This window comes from Berghia stephanieae, chromosome 4 (assembly GCF_034508935.2).
Source record: "Berghia stephanieae isolate SIO BIC M18660-M18661 chromosome 4, UCSD_Bste_1.3, whole genome shotgun sequence".
Lineage (NCBI taxonomy): Eukaryota > Metazoa > Mollusca > Gastropoda > Nudibranchia > Aeolidiidae > Berghia > Berghia stephanieae.
Window position 1 is genome coordinate 77,099,829 of NC_088363.1, and position 22,767 is coordinate 77,122,595.

Below are 22,767 nucleotides of genomic sequence, written 5' to 3' on the forward strand. Positions count from 1 at the left end.
TTCCTTCGCTTGTGAAGCCAGTGCTCTTACACTAAGACATCAGGACCATCATTACCAAAACATAAAGAAAAAAAAACACAACAACTTGAGCATTTATAGGCGCAATTTCCATTAAACGTGCTTAGAGCACTTATCAAGGGGTCCCTAACCAACAGCATCTCTTAACATGTAGGTCGAGACATGACGCCTGTTACTGTTGGATGATACCACAATATTTTCCAATAGAGACAACGCTCTTAACGGCCAGATACTCCTTTCACACCTAAGTCTTGTGAGAACATGTGAGTAAAGAGTCTTTTTCAAGAACTCAACTATACACCGCTCACAGCGGGACTCGAATCCTGGACCTTCCTGTCTGAAGTCGAGTGTCATACTACAAGACCACAATGCCTCACTTGAGTCTTATGATATAACTTACAATATGATAAAATGTGTAATCTTCTATCTTGCTCTTGAGGGTCATCGTACCACTATTGTTATGATAGACGATAATTATCATAAACCATTTGTACTGTATTGAACTGGTTATGAACACAATCACGTCGAACATCATTTTTAAAAAAACGTATGTGCTGTTTTGTAGTCGCGACGGTGATGCAATGGATGGATAATGTGTCGCTTTGATTTCAAGGATACTTCGGTTCTCTTAAAACTTTGGATGGATTTCTTTAACTTCAAATATGGGTTGGTCAAAATGACCCCCGAACTACCAAAATTATCCCAATCTCAGAGTTCTTTGAAATACGTCATCAACTTGATACAAAAAAAAAAGAGCAAACAAAAAAAATATTTAAAAAAAAACAGACAACAACAGCAACAACAACAAAAAAATAAAAACAAACAAACAAACAGCAAACAAACAAAGCTAACAAAACAAACACGCTCTTAAACTTGAGACTTTAATGTCCGCTAAAGAAAAAAAAACGTGAGTCGCTGAAATAAACCTCGGCTCCCTAGGCATTATAGCTGTTAAGGACTAATTCTATTGTCAGTGCATCGCAGTATAATGGGCTACTTTTTGACCTTGTTATTAAAATAGATATGGTTTATCACTGTGTCAATGTGATTAAGATAAATACAAGGGATAAAACTCCGTATGTCTGTAAATCAATTCTTGTATTCTCACACAATGGATTTCAAGTGACACATTTTCATGGAGTATGTTAAAGGATGACCTGAAAAAAAATGGATAATAATAATTATAATAATGATGCAGATGACAATGATGTTAATAGGCTTATATCTCAACCCGTGGAGGAGAAGACGAATGCAGGTAATATTTTAGGTCTATATATCTAAATGCCGGTAGCTTTATTAAATTTAGTCAAATCTTCATCAACGGGTACACTAAGAATATAAATTTGACGATTAAAAGTCACTTTCATTTTTTTAAAATGTTCAGGACCAATGTTTTGTTCAAAGGAACAGTCGTATTTTTAAACCTCATTTAAATTCCGATAAGCCCATTAAATGCGGCTCGATTATAGTCTATTTGAAAATGATCAAACCAATCTAGTCTTCATTAATATTATTATATGTGAGCGGTTGTAAACTGTAAATTTAGCACCATAGTAAAATCTGATTTTCATAATATTAACGAAAAGGTTAAATCAGGAAGGCTTCCGATGGGAACAGTTGGGCGATGATCGTTTTGGGTACAAACCCTTTGTCAGCTAAACAAGAAACGAAGGAACTTTGAAAACAAATAAAATGTAGTGAGAATTTAGCGTCTGTATTCCTGGGTGGTTGGAGTATGAATGAAACTTTAGGGTGGCGGTATAGACTGTTCACATCCGAAGTCTTTGCATTTTTAACTTTTCGTTAGTATTTTTACGATTCCAGGCTTCAGGAGCCCCGACCACTTCCATTTTGCCTTTGAATACGTTGTTGCTTTATATTATGTATGTGACGAATCGACTCTAAACGGTACTATATCGGGGTGAACTTGGTGCTCAAAATTCAATTTCAAGCTCAGCTCATAACACTGGAGTGAAGATACAGATTCCCAAAGAGGGCAATGGGTTTTATTGTTCGAAATTTCAAAAAGTAACATTTGCTAGTTTTAATCATTCGGCCTTTAACCAGTCAGCTGCCTTATTCTGGAGAGAGAAAAAAAAACAAAAAAACAAATAAAAACTTGCCAAAAGATTCGTCCCTCATATATCGATCGATTTAAATTACCCTCACCTTGGCAAAAACCTGGGACATAAGGAAGAACTCGTGAGGTCCCAGGTTTGAGAGATTTTTCCAAGATGAGGGTCATTTAAATCGATCGATTTTTGAAGGACAAGTTTTCTGGCCAAATTGTGAAATACGTGTCTTTCCAGAATACAGCAGTTAACTAGTTAAACTTGAATTCCTTCATTCTGTTCTTTCTGACATAACATCAGATTGACAAGATGAGTTACATACATTCTATTGAAGGTTAGTAATAATAATCATGATAATAATGATAATAATAATAATAATAATAATAATAATAATAATAATAATAATAATAATAGATCTTTAATGTCCATTAATAAGGCAATTTGTCATTTAGATACACTTGTTATAACGTTATATGATAACTATAACATTAAACAGATATTTCACTCCTACTTATCCTCTCTCTCTCTCTCTCTCTCTCTCTCTCTCTCTCTCTCTCTCTCTCTCTTCCTCTCTTTCGTTCACGCGTGTGATATACACAACATAAACAGATGCATTTCGTTTTGAATTTATTATAATTGTGGTAATTCGACACCAAATATTATCATCATTATCAATTGGTCAATTAATCTAACATTAGATAAATTAATCAGTCAATCAGTCATCATATCAGTCCTTAGTTGTGAAATATGAAATATTCAATCTGACAAAACTTCCTCTCATAAAATATGTCTTTTTATTGTTGGTAATTGCAAATGCTGTCCCTTCTATTGCTTTTCCATGAATTCTTTCTCCTCCACCAAGAGGATGTTTTATTTTTTTTTTGCTGCCTCTTTAATAGATTTTGAAATTTTTGATTAATCTGCAGTTGATTTAAATTTAATTAAAACAAGACATGGAAGCGATGAGGTTTTATATGATCAAATCTTAACAAGTATAAGTTGTACATTTTTAGCTGCTATTGATCGCTTTGCGTCTAGGAGCTTAAAACTTGCAGGTCTGATAATCGAACTCAATTGGATTCAGTAGTCTGATGTCACGCGCCGGCAACGGCGGCCATCTTGGTTCTAAACAAAGAAAATCATTACTTTTTATTCTTCATGCTGGCTAGAAATTTTCATTCCCTTTTCATATGCCTTGTGATCAGAATGTGTAAAAGTCAAAACATGATCAAATTGATGGTTTTTTTTTCCCTCTGGATACGCGTTTAAGCTCGCCGGAGAAATATTTCATACGGCGTCAGCCATTGTTCCGATAGTTTAGAGCCAGTGTTACTAAGTTACCATACGTCATTAGGAAGGAAGTGACTTTACGACTGTTGAAGACAATTATGGGCTTGATTTAACATTGTTGTAATTGATGATATTGTGTGTCGCTTTGAGAATACATCCTTTACAACAATAAGCCCATTACAAGTTGGGTTATCAGACCTGCAAATAAGATCACGTTGCTTTGCATCAATTTGTATTTATTTTAAGAGTCTTTGGTGCAATGCAATCACCTTCTAACTACTGTAATAGTCATGCTGAGCCATATATTATATTCATGGAGGCTTTTTTTTTCTCAACTAAACAATGTTTATAGAATATTCATCATTAAAAAAGTAAAACAAGGACCTAAAATACTGTGCGCTCACCATATTAAGTAAATGTGTCGGGTTTGTAAGAATTGATTGATATTGATGCTATTCGTTTAGGTGAAATACTCACAGCATCCTATACACACAAAACTATGTGTAACCTTGAACGTTTATATCTGATTGATAGAATTTAGTAAAATCGAATCAGCAAAATAACTGGCTTAAAACAATAACAAAGAGCTGAGTGACGTCAATTTCGTTCTTTCTACACCCCGGATTAAACCCCATCTATTGCGCAAAAAAGACAATATTAATGATCCCATTAAACCAGAATGTGTAAAGAAATTATTGAAAAGAAGACTTGAATGGCAATTTTATAAATGAACATGAGTAATGAATTCATACACTTTTCTGGCACAATACGAAGGTATTGCAACTTCTCTCCATGACAATGAGGGCATTATGAGATAAGCAAGTGTTATGTTCTAAAAGAGGTAATTAATTAATATATCATCTCCTCCCCTGATGTGTTTAGTTATCTTAAACCTTTGGATACGTGTCAAACCGGAGCCATCGTAAACTTATAGCCTGACACTGAACAAAAAATTCGTCAAAAGACAAGCCTTTGGTGACAAAGGAAAACAACTCATGGGTTATATTCAATAGGTCAGCCAATGGAATCCCTTGTTTCCCTGAGCACTACTAACGACAACTCATTAGACGCTGCACAAACCTAAAAATGACGTCAAACTACAAGTCCTCGTGGGTTCTAGTGTCAGGCTATAGATAGTATGCAGATGACGTCACTCAGGCCATTGTTATTGTTTTTGCCATCCGCGTTTGTGAGTTGTTCTCACTAAACTGTATTAACCAGACTATAAAAGTTCATGGTTACACAGAGTTTGTGTGTTGGTCCGTTATACTTCCGGATGGCAATGTTGTGAACTTCTTGGCCAAGCGCATTCTATCTATAGCCAGACACTGACCAAAAACTTACGTCAAAAGACAAGCCTTTGGTGACAAAAGAAAACAAATCATGAGTTGTATTCAATAGGTCAGCCAATGGAATCCCTTGTTTCCCTGAGCACTACTAACGACAACTCACTAGACGCTGCACAAACCTAAAAATGACGTCAAACTACAAGTCCTCGTGGGTTCTAGTGTCAGGCTATAGATAGTATGCAGATGACGTCACTCAGGCCATTGTTATTGTTTTTGCCATCCGCGTTTGTGAGTTGTTCTCACTAAACTGTATTAACCAGACTATAAAAGTTCATGGTTACACAGAGTTTGTGTGTTGGTCCGTTATACTTCCGGATGGCAATGTTGTGAACTTCTTGGCCAAGCGCATTCTATCTACAGCCAGACACTGACCAAAAACTTACGTCAAAAGAAAAGCCTTTGGTGACAAAAGAAAACAAATCATGAGTTGTATTCAATCGGTCAGCCAATGGAATCCCTTGTTTCCCTGAGCACTACTAACGACAACTCACTAGACGCTGCACAAACCTACAAATGACGTCAAACTACTAGTCCTCGTGGGTTCTAGTGTCAGGCTATAGATAGTATGCAGATGACGTCACTCAGGCCTTTGTTATTGTTTTTGCCATCCGCGTTTGTAAGTTGTTCTCACTAAACTGTATTAACCAGACTATAAAAGTTCATGGTTACACAGAGTTTGTGTGTTGGTCCGTTATACTTCCGGATGGCAATGTTGTGAACTTCTTGGCCAAGCGCATTCTATCTATAGCCAGACACTGACCAAAAACTTACGTCAAAAGACAAGCCTTTGGTGACAAAAGAAAACAAATCATGGGTTATATTCAATAGGTCAGCCAATGGAATCCCTTGTTTCCCTGAGCACTACTAACGACAACTCATTAGACGCTGCACAAACCTAAAAATGACGTCAAACTACAAGTCCTCGTGGGTTCTAGTGTCAGGCTATAAGTTAACGATGGCTTCTATCTAACGCACGGGCCAGGTTTGAGTTTTTTTGAGTTTTTGGTCATGACATAATACTGTAAAGCATCTAAAAGTAGAAATGAGTAACCGTAAAGCTTTTTGATATAGCGAAAATAAGCAATATTTAAAATCTTTTTTTTTTCAAATGGGAAGAAAATGATTTTAGTTTTGTCGTGGTTACATCGAATAAGCATGCAAAGCATCAGTGCCATACAACAGTTTTAGAGAAAAACCTCTCATAGCGTTGTGAGCAGGTGGTCGTGTCTTTTGCAGTAAATGAAGGCGACCGGTTATTTGACATTTTGTTTATATAATATAGGTATTAAAATTGTCCCAACTATCGTGAGCCTTTGTGGTGTAATGGTAGAACATCTGACCAGTAATCAGAAGGTCTGAGGTTCGATCCCCAGTCGAAGTTGGGATGTCTTTTTTTTTTCGTGTATTTTTTTTTTCTTGATTTGTCTGGCACCTTTCATTAACACTTGTTCAGTTATTCTTCTAACACCGGTGCCTGCTCCTTAATTTCTTAATTCACATTACCAAGCCATGTCGCTTTTTATCCCAGTTCTGTTACAAACGACGTCTTAGCACAACGATCTTTAAAAATAACAGAATTAAAAAAAAATTACTACTGTAATTCTCATTTTTTGTCGAGATCTGTAGAATAAAATTCAAACACAATCTTCTGCGGCGAAATAAAGAGTAAATGGTGCAGATCTACTAGTACGTACACATATTTGAAGGCCGATAATGGAACGCAGTTATCGGCTTGATTTAACATTGTTGACATGGACTATAATATATTACGTTGGTTTGAGTGAGTGTGTCCATTACATCAACGAGCTCATACATTTGGGTGATCAGACCTGCAAATAAGTATACGTCGGTGCAAATCCATTTCAAGGATTACTAAATCCTTTTTTGAAACCTTCCTAAAATATTTTCCATCATAGATGTTCTGTTAAATCAACAACAACAAAATTAAGCAAAATTCACTGTTAATTTTTGCTTAGTCAAGGAGAATTTTTAAAATGTTTCGACGAGTCGTTCTTTTTAAAAAAAATTACCGTTTTTATATCAATCAAGATGGATCCTCAGTCCGATCCAGTATAGCAAAGATGTCATTCGTCCAAATTGAAAAAGTCTGCCATTTGAATGACAGATTAGGGAGTGAGAACTGGTGTTAGATAAAACTCGGAAAAGACGAGTTTGGAACATCAGACGAGGCGGAAAGAAAATTGCAAGGAAATATTATTATCATCCCCAAAACATCAACCTGCTTTGACTGGGATTAAACATCAATCCTGATGACCGGTCGGACGTGCTACCATTACATCACTGTATAATTCAATGCCTATATTATTATTATTATTCACGAGAGTAAGCCTATCTGTTGTGAATCATTTCCTGAATCATAAATAACCAAAAAACGTGTTGCTGTTTTTTTAATAACGTCAAAAGAAATTGTCAAAATACGCATTAGGCATTACGCATTACGCATCACGCATACAATAATGTCATCGGTCAGCCTCTTGCTTAGAATTCAACTCCACTTCTATGTACAGCTTCCAGATACTGCTTTGCTAAAAGATGGCACCTGGCTTACTTCATATTCTTCGGAGTCTTCTGTCTCTATTCTTTACGTGTGAATTTAAGTGTCGCAGTTGTTTGCATGGTAAACAGTACAACCTCCAGTGATAACAGCACAGACAACAACAACTTTCAATATTTCGGCAATGTCATGACCGGATACAAGGTATGTCTTTCAAAAAGAATCATGTTTATTTTTTTTTTTTTAAAGGTGTAATGACGATCACATCTTAACGACGGTGATGATTAAAGGTTAATGACAACGATGGTACTTTTTACACCATATTTTTTAAAAAATTGCATAAATTGAATATGGGGCAAGATGGCCGAGTGGATCAGGTATTGTACGCTTACCTGAAGACCTGGGTTTGAGTCCTGCTATACTATTAGCATATCTTTTCCTTTTTCTTATTGAACGGGAAACTTACTCTTACTCTTATTGCTCATTCTGGCGCTGCACTGCGATTGACGTCTGGATTACCCCGTTTTTTCCCCCTTGAGATGGCTCGAAAGCAAATTTCCGCTTGTGATGAAAAAAAGAGGATTATTTATTATTAATAAAGGTATATTTTAATATTAATTTCAAGCTACAGTGCTTGTTTTCTAGCTTCATTCGCTAAACTAAAGCAGCAACATGTGTTGCAAGTTTAATAATGGACAAAAATTAGATAAAACTACATGTGTAAGAATACAAACCTTGGATTTGAGTTCCATAACATTGGCTGGAGACTTCTAAAATCATACCAAGCAACAGTTATTAAATAATCTAATTGGCTGCAAAAAGTCGTATGAGTTATTTTCAAAAGACATATTTACATATGGACGTCTTGGCATACGTCTTCACACTAAAATGTTATATTTAAGTTGTTACATTTTTGAGTTACATTATCAGAATCGTTATAACTTAAGTATAGGAGGCATATTAATTTTTAACGTTACAATGCGATTAAACGAAATCAAGCAAAAGTATTTCTTTCCAAAGATACCAGATGAAAAATTCACCGCAAAATCATCCAAACATATAAATATTATTTCGATGGCATTCATTTCATTAGTTTCTATCATTTTTTCCACAAAGAATGAATTTGACTGGTCTAAATCGACAACATCGGACCTTTTAAGCTCTTACTTCTACGGCTACATAGTGCTACAGCTTCCTGGAGGCTGGGCAGCAGGGAAGTTTGGGGCATCTAGGCTTCTGGCAATCAGTATGTTGATGAGTTCGTTGGTAACGTTATTGATACCCCTGTGTGCAAGAAAAGGTATAGTCTTCCTCTATGCATCTAGAGTTCTCCTTGGATTGTGTGCGGTAATATATTTTTGCAATTGAATGAATGAATAAACAAATAAATAAATAAATAAATAAATAAATAAATAAATAAGTAAATAAATAAATAAATAAATAATTAATTAATAAATTAATAAATAAATAAATAAATAACGACGATTATGATAAAGATAATAATTACTATTATTATTATTATTATTATTATTATTATTATTATTATTATTATTATTATTATTATTATTATTATTATTATCATTATTATTGTTATTATTATTATTATTATCATTATCATTATTATATTATTATTATTATTTTCATCATCATCATCATCATCATCATCATCATTATTATTATTATTATTATTATTATTATTATTATTATTATTATTATCATTATCATTATTATTTTATTATTATTATCATTATTATCATCACCATCATCATCATCACCATCGTCGTTGTCGTCATCGTCATCGTCAGCATCAAAATCATCATTATCTTCGTTGTCATTAGCATAACTATCATCGACATCACAGGGCGTGACATATCCGGCCTTCCAGTCTATGTGGGGCAGATGGGCGCCTCCACAGGAGCGTACAAAACTGGCATCAGTTGCCTATTCAGGTACTGCCCCCCTCCCTCCCCCCCCCCTCATTCCCTCCTTCTTAACTGCCGACTATTAAATAATTGTGACCCATCGTCTCAAAGCGGTATTACGTTGGAATGAACTATATTATCCTGGAAATTGAAATGAAAGCCGCAAATATAAAACTTGGGGTTAAATTCTATTCGTTACGATAGAGATTGAATACAATTTCTTACATTGTAAAAATCTGAAAATTATCTCTTATCATTTCAGTTCTATATTCACGTTAAGGGTACCGATTCATCCCGACACAATACTATTGTGAGACCGGGGTGGGGAGGGGGGAGGCGTCACAATTTCACAAAATCTTTAATGCTCCAATCCAGACTTATACAGTATCTCATTTTTCCTTCATGTGATGCCAACAGGAAATTAAATTGCCATGCTTATATACGTCTATCAGAAATATTCCTCACTCATCAACCCCCTAGTGGTTAAATGTTGTTAGACTGAATTTTTACGAGTAAGGTAACAGTAACACAAACAAGTTCCCAATTTTCAATTTATTTTGCTTTCTTATCGAAAATGAACGGTATGGATTATGCGCATGAGTTCATTCCCTGCTGACGCGTTCTCGTAGCCGAATAGTTAATAATGAAAGTATGTTGCATCCGCGTTTATGAGTAATGCTCACTAAACTATATTAACCAGACTATAAAAGATCATGGTTACACACAGTTTTGTGTGTTGGCCAGTTATACTTCCGGATGGCAATGTTGTGAACTTTTTGGCCAAGCGCACACTATCTATGGGTAATACTTTAATGTGTACACTTTTGCTTGTTTATGGTTCCCCTTCTTTGCAAATCTTCTTTATAAATCTGTCAGAGCCACACGGCCCACGGTGCCGGAGTTTAACCCGGTTTCTGTATAATTGAATGGATAGTGAGTTTCCTGGCTATCTCTTAAATTGAACGCTAGCCTATTGCAAAGTATATTATCCGTCAGTTGTTGTTGGACAGAGTATTAATATTAATTTACAAACTGGTTGGCCATTTGCTTTGAATGAGACACATTGAATAAAGGCAAATTAGCCAGTCTCAAGCATTGACGAACACAGAACTGAGAGTGAATATACCTTGAAACATTCTTCATATTATGGCAATCTGCCGAAGAGAGAGTGGTCAGTCAAACATGCCTTTAAACAGTTAACTGCAATATCTGTAAAACACTTATTTAAAAATTTGGCTGGTAAACTCGTCCTTCAAATATCGATCAATTTAAATGAACCTCATCTTTGAAAAAACTATCAAACCTTGGTCTTAAGGAAAGTATCGCGAAGTCCCAGGTTTGAGAGTTTTGCCAAGACGAGGGCCATTTAAATCGATCGATATTTGAAGTACGAGTTTTCTGACAAGATTTTTAAATATGCGTTTTTTCCAAAGTACGGCAGTTAAATGGTTAACGCAAATGTTTGAAGAGCAGGAGAAATGAGAGGAAAGAGACGAGGACAGAAGGAAAAGGAGGAAAAAAAGAATAAGATAAAAATGACGTACCGATTATTCAATTTTATAACGTTTTATTACTATAATATTATTGTCCATTCTGACTAGGCGGCTACCTGGGAACCATCGTTTCCTTTGCCATGTCAGGGTATTTATGTGATCATGGATTTGCTGGAGGCTGGCCTTCAATATTCTATGTAACAGGTATTCCAAGTGTTACCCTTTTATTGTTTTCGACTCCTATTTAATTTTTTTTGGTATGTTTTGTTGTAATTGCTTTCCTGTTGTTAAAACATTAATTGTAATAGAAGTAGATGTAGTATTTGTAAAACTACTACTACTACTGATAATAATAGTAGTAGTAGTAATAGTGTAGTAGTAGGAGTAGTAGTAGTAGTAGTAGTAGTAGTAGTAGTAGTAGTAGTAGTAGTAGTAGTAAGTAGTGGTAGTAGTAGTAGTAGTAGTAGTAGTAGTAGTAGTAGCAGCAGCAGTAGTAGTAGTAGTAGTAGTAGTAGTAGTAGTAGTAGGAGTAAGAGGAAGAGAAGGAGGAGGAGGAGGAGGAAAAAGAGGAGGAGGAGTGGTGGTGGTAGTAGTAGTTGTTATAGTAGCAGCAGCAGCAGCAGCAGCAGCAGCAGTAGTAGTAGTAGTAGTAGTAGTAGTAGTAGTAGTAGTAGTAGTAGTAGTAGTAGTAGTAGTAGTAGTAGTGGAAATAGTAGTTGTAGCAGCAGTAGTAGTAGTAGTAGTAGTAGTAGTAGTAGTAGTAGTAGTAGTAGTAGTAGTAGTAGTGGCACTGGTGGTAGTGGTCGTGGTAGTGATAGCGGTAGAAGTAGGAGCAGTAGCAAAAACTGTTTAAGATTTGAGAAAGGGAAATAAACTACTAAATTATATAAATGGAATTATTCTTGACTGTATATTATATATTATTTCCCTTGTACTGCATTTTGTTATCGCGTTTACAACTGGCTACTCTAGAACCGACTGACACAGAAGGCCCTGAGCCCCGAAGTTGCAAGTCTTCCCAACATTGTCCATCTTGAAATGGTTTCACAAAGATAACATTTTTGTTTAAAACAGCTGATAACTTGTAAACACTTAAAAGACAGAATGGCGACGTTCAACAGACACGTTAGTGAGAAAGGGTTCTGTATTTTTCACGATGGTCGGGGGCTCAAACCAGGGACCTGTCGGTCTGAAGGCATGTGTCATACCACAAGACCACTAAGCCGCAATCTATCAACCCAGGTACTCATTCATGCATGAGTAAAGTGAATCAACGTATCAGCAGCCAACTTTATCAACGATCACAACGTCAAAATCAAAGTTCAAAATCGAGATCTTTATTTAAGGCCGTGTACTTATTGACAAGTCTGATAACCCAAATTATTGTAGTCTCATTGTTGTCATGGGAATACTCTCGGACCAAAGCAACACATTCCACATCATAACACTACACAAACGTGCTTTATTTATCCTTAAGTCGATGAATTACCACATTCAATAGTGTTCTTGGCTGAAGCACTAGATCATCCATACTCTGCATGATTTGAATACACAGGAAATATGTGTTAAAATATAATCGTGTCTTCAAAGGAACTAAAACCCGCAATGATTGATTTGCAACCACTCGATTCAATCATCAGGCTATCATATTGTCATGCCATGTTGATGTTTCTGAACAGATAAAAATGTTCTTCCTTATCATTTAATTTTTCATTGCTTTTTATCAGGAGGTGCAGCATTGTTGTGGACTATGGCGTGGTACTTCTTTGTTTACGATAGTCCCAGCAAACATCCAACCATCAGTCAGTCGGAGAGAGACTACATCGTAACTAGTCTTGGAGAACGTACACAAGAGGTCCCTTTGATTTTTTTATTTCCTTTGACTGTATAGGTTTTAAAAAAGTCTATACATATTGTTTGTCTTGCACATATAACATGTAGTTTAAATTTAAGATTTTTATTTCAATTTTCTACATCGCCTATCGGTCGATTAATATGACCTACTCAACATTTTAAAAAAATCAAAACAGGGACTTAAAATTGTTTTAGCTAGAGTAATGTTTCACGAGAAACTTGACTAAAGGTAAACTACGATATGCTTTATCAATTTATATAAAATGTATCTAGATTATATATGACATCATGAATCATGAAAGATTTTTTCATATCGAGGAATAAAGTTCTAAGCTGATAAAAAATGTCGCCTCTTACCCTCACTGCGAAATTAATAAGCAAATTCCCAGTAATGAAAAAGATTATGTTGCTCTTGAAAATTTTCTAACGGAAAGATTCTATAAAAAAAGATAAGGTGCTACCGAAGGTTGTGCGTCTTCTTGGGTGCGTACGCACAGAATTAAAATAAAACCTTGACTTTTGACAGTAAAGAAAAAAAATACATCCATAAATTTATAACAATTACCGGCCATCGTTATCTGAAAATGTGTATGAAACGACGTGTCCATATATAGAGGTCTGACATTCGAACGCAATTATGGGCCTAGTTTAACATTGTTGTAATGGACAATATTTTGCGTTATTAAAAAAAATTGAGCCCAAAATAAATTGGGTTATTAGACCTACCCACGTCGGTATGAAACAAACCAGACAAAGCAGAAACAATCATTCCCAAAAGAATTAGCCTGCCTGGCAGGCCAATTTATTTGGGTTTGTCTTTTATGGATGATGTATTACAAATATTTTTTTCTTCCTGCTTGTGGCACACTGGTTCAGAATTACCTTTTAAGCTTTTTATCTTACATCAATGACTGCACCCTAATTTGTCTCTTTGGTGTCTTCATTATCTGTATCTCTTCAGGCCTTGTCCATTCCCTGGAAGTCTATCATGACGTCATCTCCATTCTGGGCTCTCATCATGGCTGTGGTGGCCGTAGCCTGGGCTGACTACACCTTTTTGACGTCATTACCACAATACATGAAGGATGTTCTTGACTACGACATCGAAAAGGTTTAGTTTTCTTTTACTACAAATCGAATGTAGCGTGATGGTGTATTGTTTACTGCGGCTTTATGTTACGGTCTTGTAATCTAACACTCAGCTTCTAACTGTCTGTTTCTGGTTCGAGTTCAGTTTTTGTGGTAAAAGATCGATTCATTGAAATAGTTTCTTACACATATTCTCTCACCATACCCAGAAGTAAAATGAGGACCTGACTGATGACACTGTTATCTGTTAAATTGTAACAGGCGTCATGTCTCGTCCTAAATGTAAAGTACTGTTGTTGCCTGGGACACAATATAATGCTCTTTGAGCATATTCTACATCTATTGCGCTAAATATAAGCTCACGTGCCTTGATTAGAGTAGGATCTAATAAATTAAATAGTTAATTGACTAGGACTATTGGGACCAATCGTCTCAATGGAATATTATATCGTAGTGTTCTAGTTGACAAAAGGTGATTTTAAAGGGTGTTTCTTTTTTTACAAAACCCTCCGAAACCCGCTAAAAACGTTCAAAGTTACAGGTGAGCAGCTGTGGGGAGTGAACCAGGGACTAAGGGAAGTGTACACCAGAGGGGAGTGAACCTGGGAATGTGGAAGGAGAATATCAAAAGGAAATCAACCTGGGACAATGGGAGATTGATACCAGTGGGAATTTAAGCCGGACTATGGGAGATGGGCACCAGAGGGGAATGAACCTGAGACTATATGAGGTGGGCACCGATGTGGAATGAACCTCGGACTACGGGAGCTAAATACCAGTGGAGAGTGAAGCCAGGAATATGGGATTTGGACACCACTGGGAAGTAAACCCAGAAGGGTACTTCATTTTTCCGAAACCGTCCGAAGTTATGGGAAGTGGGCAGTAGTGGGGAGTGAACCAGGGACTAAGGGAAGTGGATACCAGTGGAGAGTGAACCTGGGACTTTGAGAGGAGGATATCAGAGGGAAATGAATCTGGGACTATGAGAGATGGATACAGGCGGGAATTGAAACCGGACTGTGGAATGAAGGTGGCTGGACACCAGATGAAAATGAAACTACAGGAGTTGAGCACCAATGGGGAATGAACCTGGGACTACGAAGGTAGATAGCACTGGAGAGTGAAGTCGGGAATATGGGATTTGGACGCCCGTGGGGAGTGAACCTAGAAAGGTTCTCCTTTTTTTCCGAAACCTCCCGCAGTCCTAGGTTCATTCTTCACTGGTACCACCTCCCATACTCCTAGCTTCGGTCCCCACTGGTATCCACTTCCCATAGTCCCAGGTTTATTCTCCCTTGATATCCACATCTCTGTTTCCTGGTTTCGTTCCCCACAGGTGTTCACTTCCCATAGCCCCAGGTCCACTCCTCACTGGTTTCAACCTCAAATAGCATATGATTCACTTTGCACAGGGTATCTTCTTCCATTGCCTTTAGTTTACTCTCCATTAGTGTTCACCTCTCATAGTCCTGGTTCACTCGCCAATTGTATCTCATCCTATAGTCCTGTGTTCATTCCTCATTGGTACCCACCTCCCCTAGTCCTAGTTTCACTCCCTAGGGGTGCTCACCTACCATAGTCCTACTTCAGTCCCCATTGGTATCCACCTCCCATAGACCCAGTTTCATTCCCCACTGCTGTCCCTCCTCCCATATTCCCAGGTTCACTACCCACTTGTGTCCACCCCAGGTAGTTTCGGGTTCACTCTCCAGTGGGTGTTCTCATTCTCAGCCCTGTGTTCATTCTTCAGTAGTGTCCACATCTCATCGCCCCACGTTTACTCGCCACTTGTATCTCATCTTATATTCATATGATCATTCCTCCTTGGTGTCCATCCCCATTGTTCCGGGTTCACTGCACACTGTGTCCACCTCACACAGTTCTGGGCTCACTCCCTACAACTGCCCACCTCCCTTTGTCCCCGGCTTACTCCCCACTGCTACCACCCAATGGTGCCACCATAGTCCCAGCTTTAATTCCCACTGGTATCCATCTCCAATAGTCCCAGGTTCATTACCCACTAGTGTCCACTTCCATGAGTCCCTGGTTAACTCCCCACTGCTGGCCACTTCCCATATCTTCGGACGGTTTCGGTGGGTTTCGGAAAAAAAGGAAGTAACCTTCTGGGTTTACTCCCCACTGGTGCTCAACTCCCACATTCCCGGCTTCACTCTCCACTGGTATCTACCTCTCGTAGTCCCAGGTTCATTCCCCATTGGTGCCCACCTCCTATAGTCTCAGGATCATTATCCTCATTATCCCCCTTTCATAGTGCGGCTTCAATTCCCACTGTTATCCATCTCCCAGGATGATATCCTCCTCCCATTATCCCAGGTTCACTCTCCACGATGTACCCTTCCCCGAGTCCCTGGTTCACTTCCCACAGCTGTCCACTTCTCATGACTTTGGACGGTTTCGGTGGGTTTAGGCGGGTTTCGTAAAAAAAAAAAAAAAGAAAGAAACATCAATTTTAAAAGTAAAAATGATTAGCTGTGTCACATTTTACATTTTAGTTTCATAAGAATTTATTGATGCTATGAATTTATGTAAAATACTCACGACATCTGCCAGCTGGATATAACGTACCGGCACACAAATTGTGTGTAATATTGATGGTTTATATTTTGATTGATAGAATTTCGTTCTAGGTAATCTCAAAAATAACTGTCTAAAAACAATAACAAAGTTCTGAGTGACGAAAAATCTTTTTTGTCTTTTTAATGTAGCAAACATTAATGTTGCAAAAGACTCAAATTTCTGCCTACAAAAATATCACAATTTTGAGTTTATTTCTAGGCAGTATAGGCTAATATCAGCTCACACAGCAAATTCCATCAAAATATTGCCTTTTTATGAGCCCTATGCAACAAAGAGTTAAAAGTTAACAATCTAACCAGATCAGGCATAATACCGTTTTGATGCGATGGGTCACTTTTGGCTTTGAAATACATCAATGTTTTATATTCTTGTTATGTTTACTTTTAACACGAAGAGTCACAAAAAAGAATATTTGTGATCCATTGAGTACAAACAAAAGGGATGCAGTGCACCCTTGATAAAACACGTTCAAGTTAAAAAATTTTAATTAATAAATCAAAATAACAACGCCGTAAGGTATCTAGAACTAGCAAAAACAAGTATTTAAATTAATAATTCACATTGAACGTCGTAAAAATCAGTATCTAAGTCTACTGAAATTTTGATAACCAAAAACGCATTTGATAATAATCAGTAGAATACGAGTAGATCAATCGCAGACACACAAACAAATACACACACACACATACACACACAGAGAGAAAGAGAGAGAGAGAGAAAGAGAAAGAGAAAGAGAGAGATAGAGAGATGGAGAGAGAGAAAGAAAGAGAGAGATAAATAGATAGATAGATAGAGAGGAGAGAGAGAGAGAGAGAGAGAGAGAGAGAGAGAGAGAGAGAGAGAGAAAGAAAGAAAGAAAGAGAGAGACAATCATATGTATACAAAACAAATATAACAAATATATATATTATAATATAATATAATTGCGGGCGCGCAATTCAAGTAATAGTAACATTCATAGATAACAATGCCGTCAGTAAAAAAAGGAAGTCATTCACATTCGGCAATTTTTGTCTCAAACTTGTCTTGACATTTTGTTCACCACTGTGGCGAAATGGTTAAGAATCTGTTTAGAAATAAGTTTTGGTGTTTATTTGCATGTGAAATAAAATCTTGAGCATCTTTATAGCACAATAGCTGATGAAAGTTCTCAAAGCGCTTTGCATCAAAGTTAAAGGTAACATTCTCTACTCTGTATTGTATTCTTTCCAATGCTCCTTGCGTCAAATTCAGAAAACTCCATTTTTTTGTTTTGCCCCATGCCTGCCAGGATGGTCTTCTTTCCTCTGTGCCATCAATGTGTCAATTTGTCAGCAGCTTATTCTGTGGTCTTGTCGCCGATTGGATGAGGGGCAAAGGGCTCTCAACAAGGCTGGTCAGAAATATTTTCCAACTAACAGGTAACCATCATATATAAAAGCATATATAAAATGAGTAATAAGAAGAGCCAACAAGAATGAGAAAGGGAAGAGGAGGGTTGGTCGACCAAAACCAACATGGCGACGAAGCATTGAGATCGAGCTAAAAGCAGCTGGACAAACCTGGGCCCGGATAAAGAAGACCTCCAAAAACCGAGTCAGATGGAAGAGTGCTGTTGCGGCCCTATGTTCCACAAGGAATGAAGCGTCTTAAGTCAAGTAAGTCAACAAGAGTGAGAAGATCGCAGGGTCTTAAACTGCTATCAATTCCCAAAACAAAGTTGAAAATCTTTCAGTGAATGGTCGTTTGCCAAATCTGGCCCAACTGAAATTACCCTCCTTCATCTGGACGGATCTCAAGCAGTGCAGTGGTTTTCAAGAACCGTCTGAAATCATTTCTTTTCTCAAAGTATTTACTAAAGTTAACTGCCCTAATTTTTTTAATGTTACTGTTTCGTAACACTTTTTTATGTCTGCCATTTTTCGTCGTGTATCTTTGCTGGTATAGATAGTGTGTGCTTGGTTAAGAAAGTCACAACATTGCCATCCGGAAGTAAAACGGACCAACACACAAAACTATGTGTAACCTTAAACGTTTTATAGTCTGGTTAAAACAGTTCAGTGAGAATTACTCACAAACATGGATGGCAAAAAACAATAACAAAGGCCTGAGTGACGTCATCTTCGTTCTATCTATATATGAACCTGCGTGTGTGTGTTGTGTGTGTGTGTGTGTGTGTATGCGTGTTTAAGTGAATTAAGCGTGTGAAAACATTTTAGATGTATGTAATGTAAAGTGTTTAGAGGTTTCGACAGTACCATAATTCTCTCTCTCCTCTCTCTCTCTCTCTCTCTCTCTCTCTCTCTCTCTCTCTCTCTCTTGTTTTTTTTTTCTCTCTCTCTCTCTCTCTCTGTGTCTCTCTCTCTCTCTCTATCTGTGTGTGTGTGTGTGTGTGTATGTGTGTGTGTGTGTTTGTATATGGCTATTGAAACAAATTCCAAATTTCCTGTCATCACAATCCCAATTAGTGTAATATGTAAGTCCTCAATCTATCAATTTCATTATTGAAATTTCTTTTTATTTATCTCCCCCTCCAGTGTTCCTTGGTATCGCTGGATGTCTTCTTGGCGTTGGATACGTAGATCGTGAACACAGAACGACTGCGATTGCACTGCTTGGTTTGTCTGGTTTCTTTGCCGGCCTGCAACAAGCCGGATACATTGCCAATTTCATTGACATTGCCCCAAGGTTAGGTGATCGATATGTTCTAATGAATCCATTCTTAACGATCATAACATCAGAATTGTATCAACTTTGTATATCCATTTTCACAGTTATTACATAAATTGTGTTGTAAACATTCCGGCAGCCAATTAGCCCTGCGGGTTATTGTTACATTTATTTCATTTTTAAAACGAGCTGTTCGTTGTCTTATAAAACAATAAACATATTCAGACAAAATAATTACATTTTTTTTCTATCAAACACTATTTGTCCTATATAAGCATAGACATATATTATGATTATAAGAAACCGTTTTATTCTCAATGTCACATCCTCTGCAATCTGGTATCGTTTAAGTAAAATATTCATTTCAAATGCACGTGATTGGAACATTGATCGGAATTCCAAAGGAAAAACAGAGCAAGAATCCTATGGTACCACCGAGTATTGTTTTTGACCTTTATTTTTGTCTTCACCATTCTGCTGTAAAAAGGGTAAATTCAACAGATAGTTTTTGGATGTCATTTTATCACAAAGGGATTGCATCACAAAAATGTCATTCAACTCTTCTAAAAGCTTCTCGAAGCTTCAAATTTGCTTTGCTAATTGACTTCATGATATCTTTACTTGATTTGAAAAAAAAATCTCGTCGGTCTTCACCTGATTTGAAAAAAAATCCCGGTTTGTTATGTTATATTAGGAAACTCCTGGTGACAAAATAGAATATATTCTCACGCCCGAGGGTCAAATCATCTTATCTTTAATGAATTTTATTGATTGTATTTGATCACAGACATTGTGTTATTATACTTATAAGGTCGAGGTGTACTTTTGAAAATATTTCAGAAACTGAGCATCTGCAGGTTCTATTTTAAACGTAGCTATTATGGCACTTATATATCGATTAACTGTGGCATACACCAGCCAAAGTTACTTGTTCACTCGAGTGTGCCAGATATCATTATTGTACTTCACGATTAAAACTTTTTTTTATAAATGTTGATTTAACCTGTTAAAGTATATGCAAAAATGTGCTTTATGTTTCCATGTCTGTGTTAAAATATTTTTGTTAAGCATAAAATCAACGTAAGGTGGTGCAATTTGAGTGGGCGGGATTTAAATTGCTTCTCAAAGACCATTTATGACACCCCACTCCTCCTCCTCCTCCTCCTCCTTCTTGTCCTCCTCCTTCTCCTCCTCCTCCTCCTCCTCCTCCTCATCATCATCATCATCATCATTATCATCCTCATAATCATTATCATCTTTTTGTTTCCTTTTTTCTGGTAAGCATTCCATTCCTGTGAATGAAATTTACCACTGAGTGACAAGAATAACCCCTTGAATATGGACGATTGGTTTTACTCAAGACTGCACAGGGCAGCATCTGGTCTGTATCGAAACAGGTACCTCCAGATTGGAAGCGAAAACCTTATCGACGTTCAATGCTGCCCGACACTTGATCATCCAATCCAGCTTAAATACTGAAATGGGTCTGGGTGGGGATCCTGACCTCCCATAGCGGGCAGGGAGGTACATACTGTGTCTTCTATCGCCTTATATCTGTTATCCAACAAGCTTTCTGTCTTTGTCTTGGAATGGGATTACTTGTTTTTTTCATGGCCCTGGTCGGAGTCTTGGCTGAGAGGGAAACAGTCAAATGCATAGTTATTGTTTTGGGAGATGATATTTTTTTCCTTGTAAATCATCTCTCTGTTATGTTATATTTGTTATTTTTAATGTTTAGTGTAAGCATTTGAGTGTATTCCTCTTTGTTGGATTTTGTGCTTGTGTCCGGATGAGACTTATAGGTGATCTCAAACTAAGTACAATGATAGTGTGCTCTTGGAATCTACATCTGATCCCTATTTGTTTCCAGTTCCCCTGTGTCTTACTTTTTCTTGGGTTCTTTAACTGTAATTCTAGAACTTTTTACTATCCCATTTTCTTCCTTTTTACTGGCGCTGAATATAACCTAAATGTGTTGCAAGCGCCGTAAAACCCTTAAAAACAAACAACAAACAAACAACACTGAAATGGGTCGAAAAATTCCCTTTATTCATCGTTAAAGCAATCGGTTTTTTAGGGTCCATTGCAAGGGTACACTGGAATACTATAAGCGTCAGCGGTAGTGTAGCGTCACAAACTGAGCGAGGGCGGAGTGCTCAAGGCCACACAGCACAGTGGGAATTGAATTCGGTACCATCTGGGTACGAAGAAAGAACAATACCGCTTTGCCACGCTGCCAGACTGCCCCGCTTCCCTCCCAAACAATTAATAATATGCTTGAATTAATGGTAACTATGCATATTAGTAAAATGCTCACCATTTGTCCCCGCCAAATCAATCGTACAAACACACAACACTATGTGTAACCTTTAACGCTTAAATATGCTAAAGAAAATGTACGAGAATTAATCACCGTTCTGGTAGTCTAGAAACAATAACAAAGAGCTGAATGACGTAAACTTCATTCATTCTATAGTCTAATATACGTTTACTCCATTTTATTCCATTCCCAGGTTTGCTGGTATTATGTATGGAATTGGTAACTGTATCGCTACTCTTCCTGGAATTATATCTCCTACCATTGTTGGAGTAATGACAAAACAGGTTGGAATGTTATGATGTGAATAAAGATGGAGGAGGTGGAGGAGAAGAAGAAGATGAAGAGAAAGAAGAAGAAGAAGAAGAAGAAGAAGAAGAAGAAGAAGAAGAAGAAGAAGAAGAAGAAGAAGAAGAAGAAGAAGAAGGTTTGGAGGAGGAAGACGGAGTAGGAAAGGGACGAAAAGGAGGAGAAACAACTACCGAAATATCATTAAAAAGTATTGAACTACGGTTAAGTATTTTACAATCCAATTTTATTGGCAGTGGTGTTGGTCCAGCAGTCTACTTCATTGATTTTGCCAATTGTGTGTCATATGCTTTAGTATTATTATTTCCAAATTCAGAATCCAGCAACAGAATAGCATCGGGAAATTGCAATCGACAAAGAACGTACCGAATTTATGTTTTTGCCACCCTCTGCATATGACATTAGTCTACCGCAAATCACTTTTTTTCCCAGATCTACAGACCCAACCACCCATTCACTCTTGAACGGACAGGGGACCGATATCCATCCCTTTGATTGTGAGACAATTGATACTGCTATACCGTGGAAAATATACAAACAAACAAAAACACATATTTCAAATTTTGAACAGAAAACTCATCCTTCAAGAGTTTTTGGCAAGATGAAGGTAATTTTAATTGATCGATATTTGAAGGACGAGTTTTCTGGCCAACATTTTAAATACGTTTCTTTCCAGACTATGGCAGACTATAACACTGATAAATCGGGGCTCCTGATATGTTAACCACCATTTCAAAGTGGTTTTGTGTCCAAGTCATATTCATTCTAGACATCATTTTATAATTAAAATATAGAACCTGTGTTAAGTCTATATTATATCTTATTGAATACATATCGATGGTCGGCGGATGTCATCAAAAGTCTGATCCGCCCAAAATTAAATAAAACATGGTGCGCAGAACTCGTTTGTCGATTTCAGAGTTTTGATCCGCCGATCGTAAAAATCGGCCGACAATCGTAGTTTATCAAATGCAGGAACCCAACATTTCTATTTCTAATCATTTTAAATTAAAATTCGTTTCACGCCAACGAATTTGATCCCATGGGTCACACATTGAAGTTGTTGAGGTATATTATTATTAAATTGTCTCCAGAAATCAAGACAAGAATGGCAATCGGTATTCGATGTGTGTGTTGGAATATCCCTATTTGCAGGCTTAGTGTTTCTGCTTTTCTCACGGGGAGACGTTCAGCCTTGGGCTATGGAAGTCTCCAGTCAAGAAGGTCACTCCACTGATACATCACGTGATTGTACAATACAAAGGGAGGACAGGAGAGAAATATTGAGAGAC

At 37.2% G+C, this 22,767-nt stretch overlaps 1 protein-coding gene across 1 annotated transcript in view; it reads left to right on the plus strand.

Annotated features, from left to right (window-relative positions):
- The first annotated feature begins 609 nt into the window (after nt 1-609).
- LOC144972100 (sialin-like) overlaps nt 610-22,767 on the plus strand; it is a 22,528-nt gene continuing 370 nt past the window's right edge. Inside the window, exons 1-11 of the mRNA XM_078913189.1 lie at nt 610-1,273; nt 7,258-7,448; nt 8,361-8,591; nt 9,106-9,193; nt 10,768-10,863; nt 12,387-12,514; nt 13,475-13,624; nt 17,471-17,600; nt 18,717-18,867; nt 21,363-21,453; nt 22,570-22,767. The exon at nt 22,570-22,767 is cut by the window's right edge and continues 370 nt beyond it. Of these exons, the coding sequence (XP_078769315.1) occupies nt 1,186-1,273; nt 7,258-7,448; nt 8,361-8,591; nt 9,106-9,193; nt 10,768-10,863; nt 12,387-12,514; nt 13,475-13,624; nt 17,471-17,600; nt 18,717-18,867; nt 21,363-21,453; nt 22,570-22,767 (1,542 nt within the window). The 5' untranslated portion in view covers nt 610-1,185. The remainder of the gene's footprint in view (nt 1,274-7,257; nt 7,449-8,360; nt 8,592-9,105; nt 9,194-10,767; nt 10,864-12,386; nt 12,515-13,474; nt 13,625-17,470; nt 17,601-18,716; nt 18,868-21,362; nt 21,454-22,569) is intronic.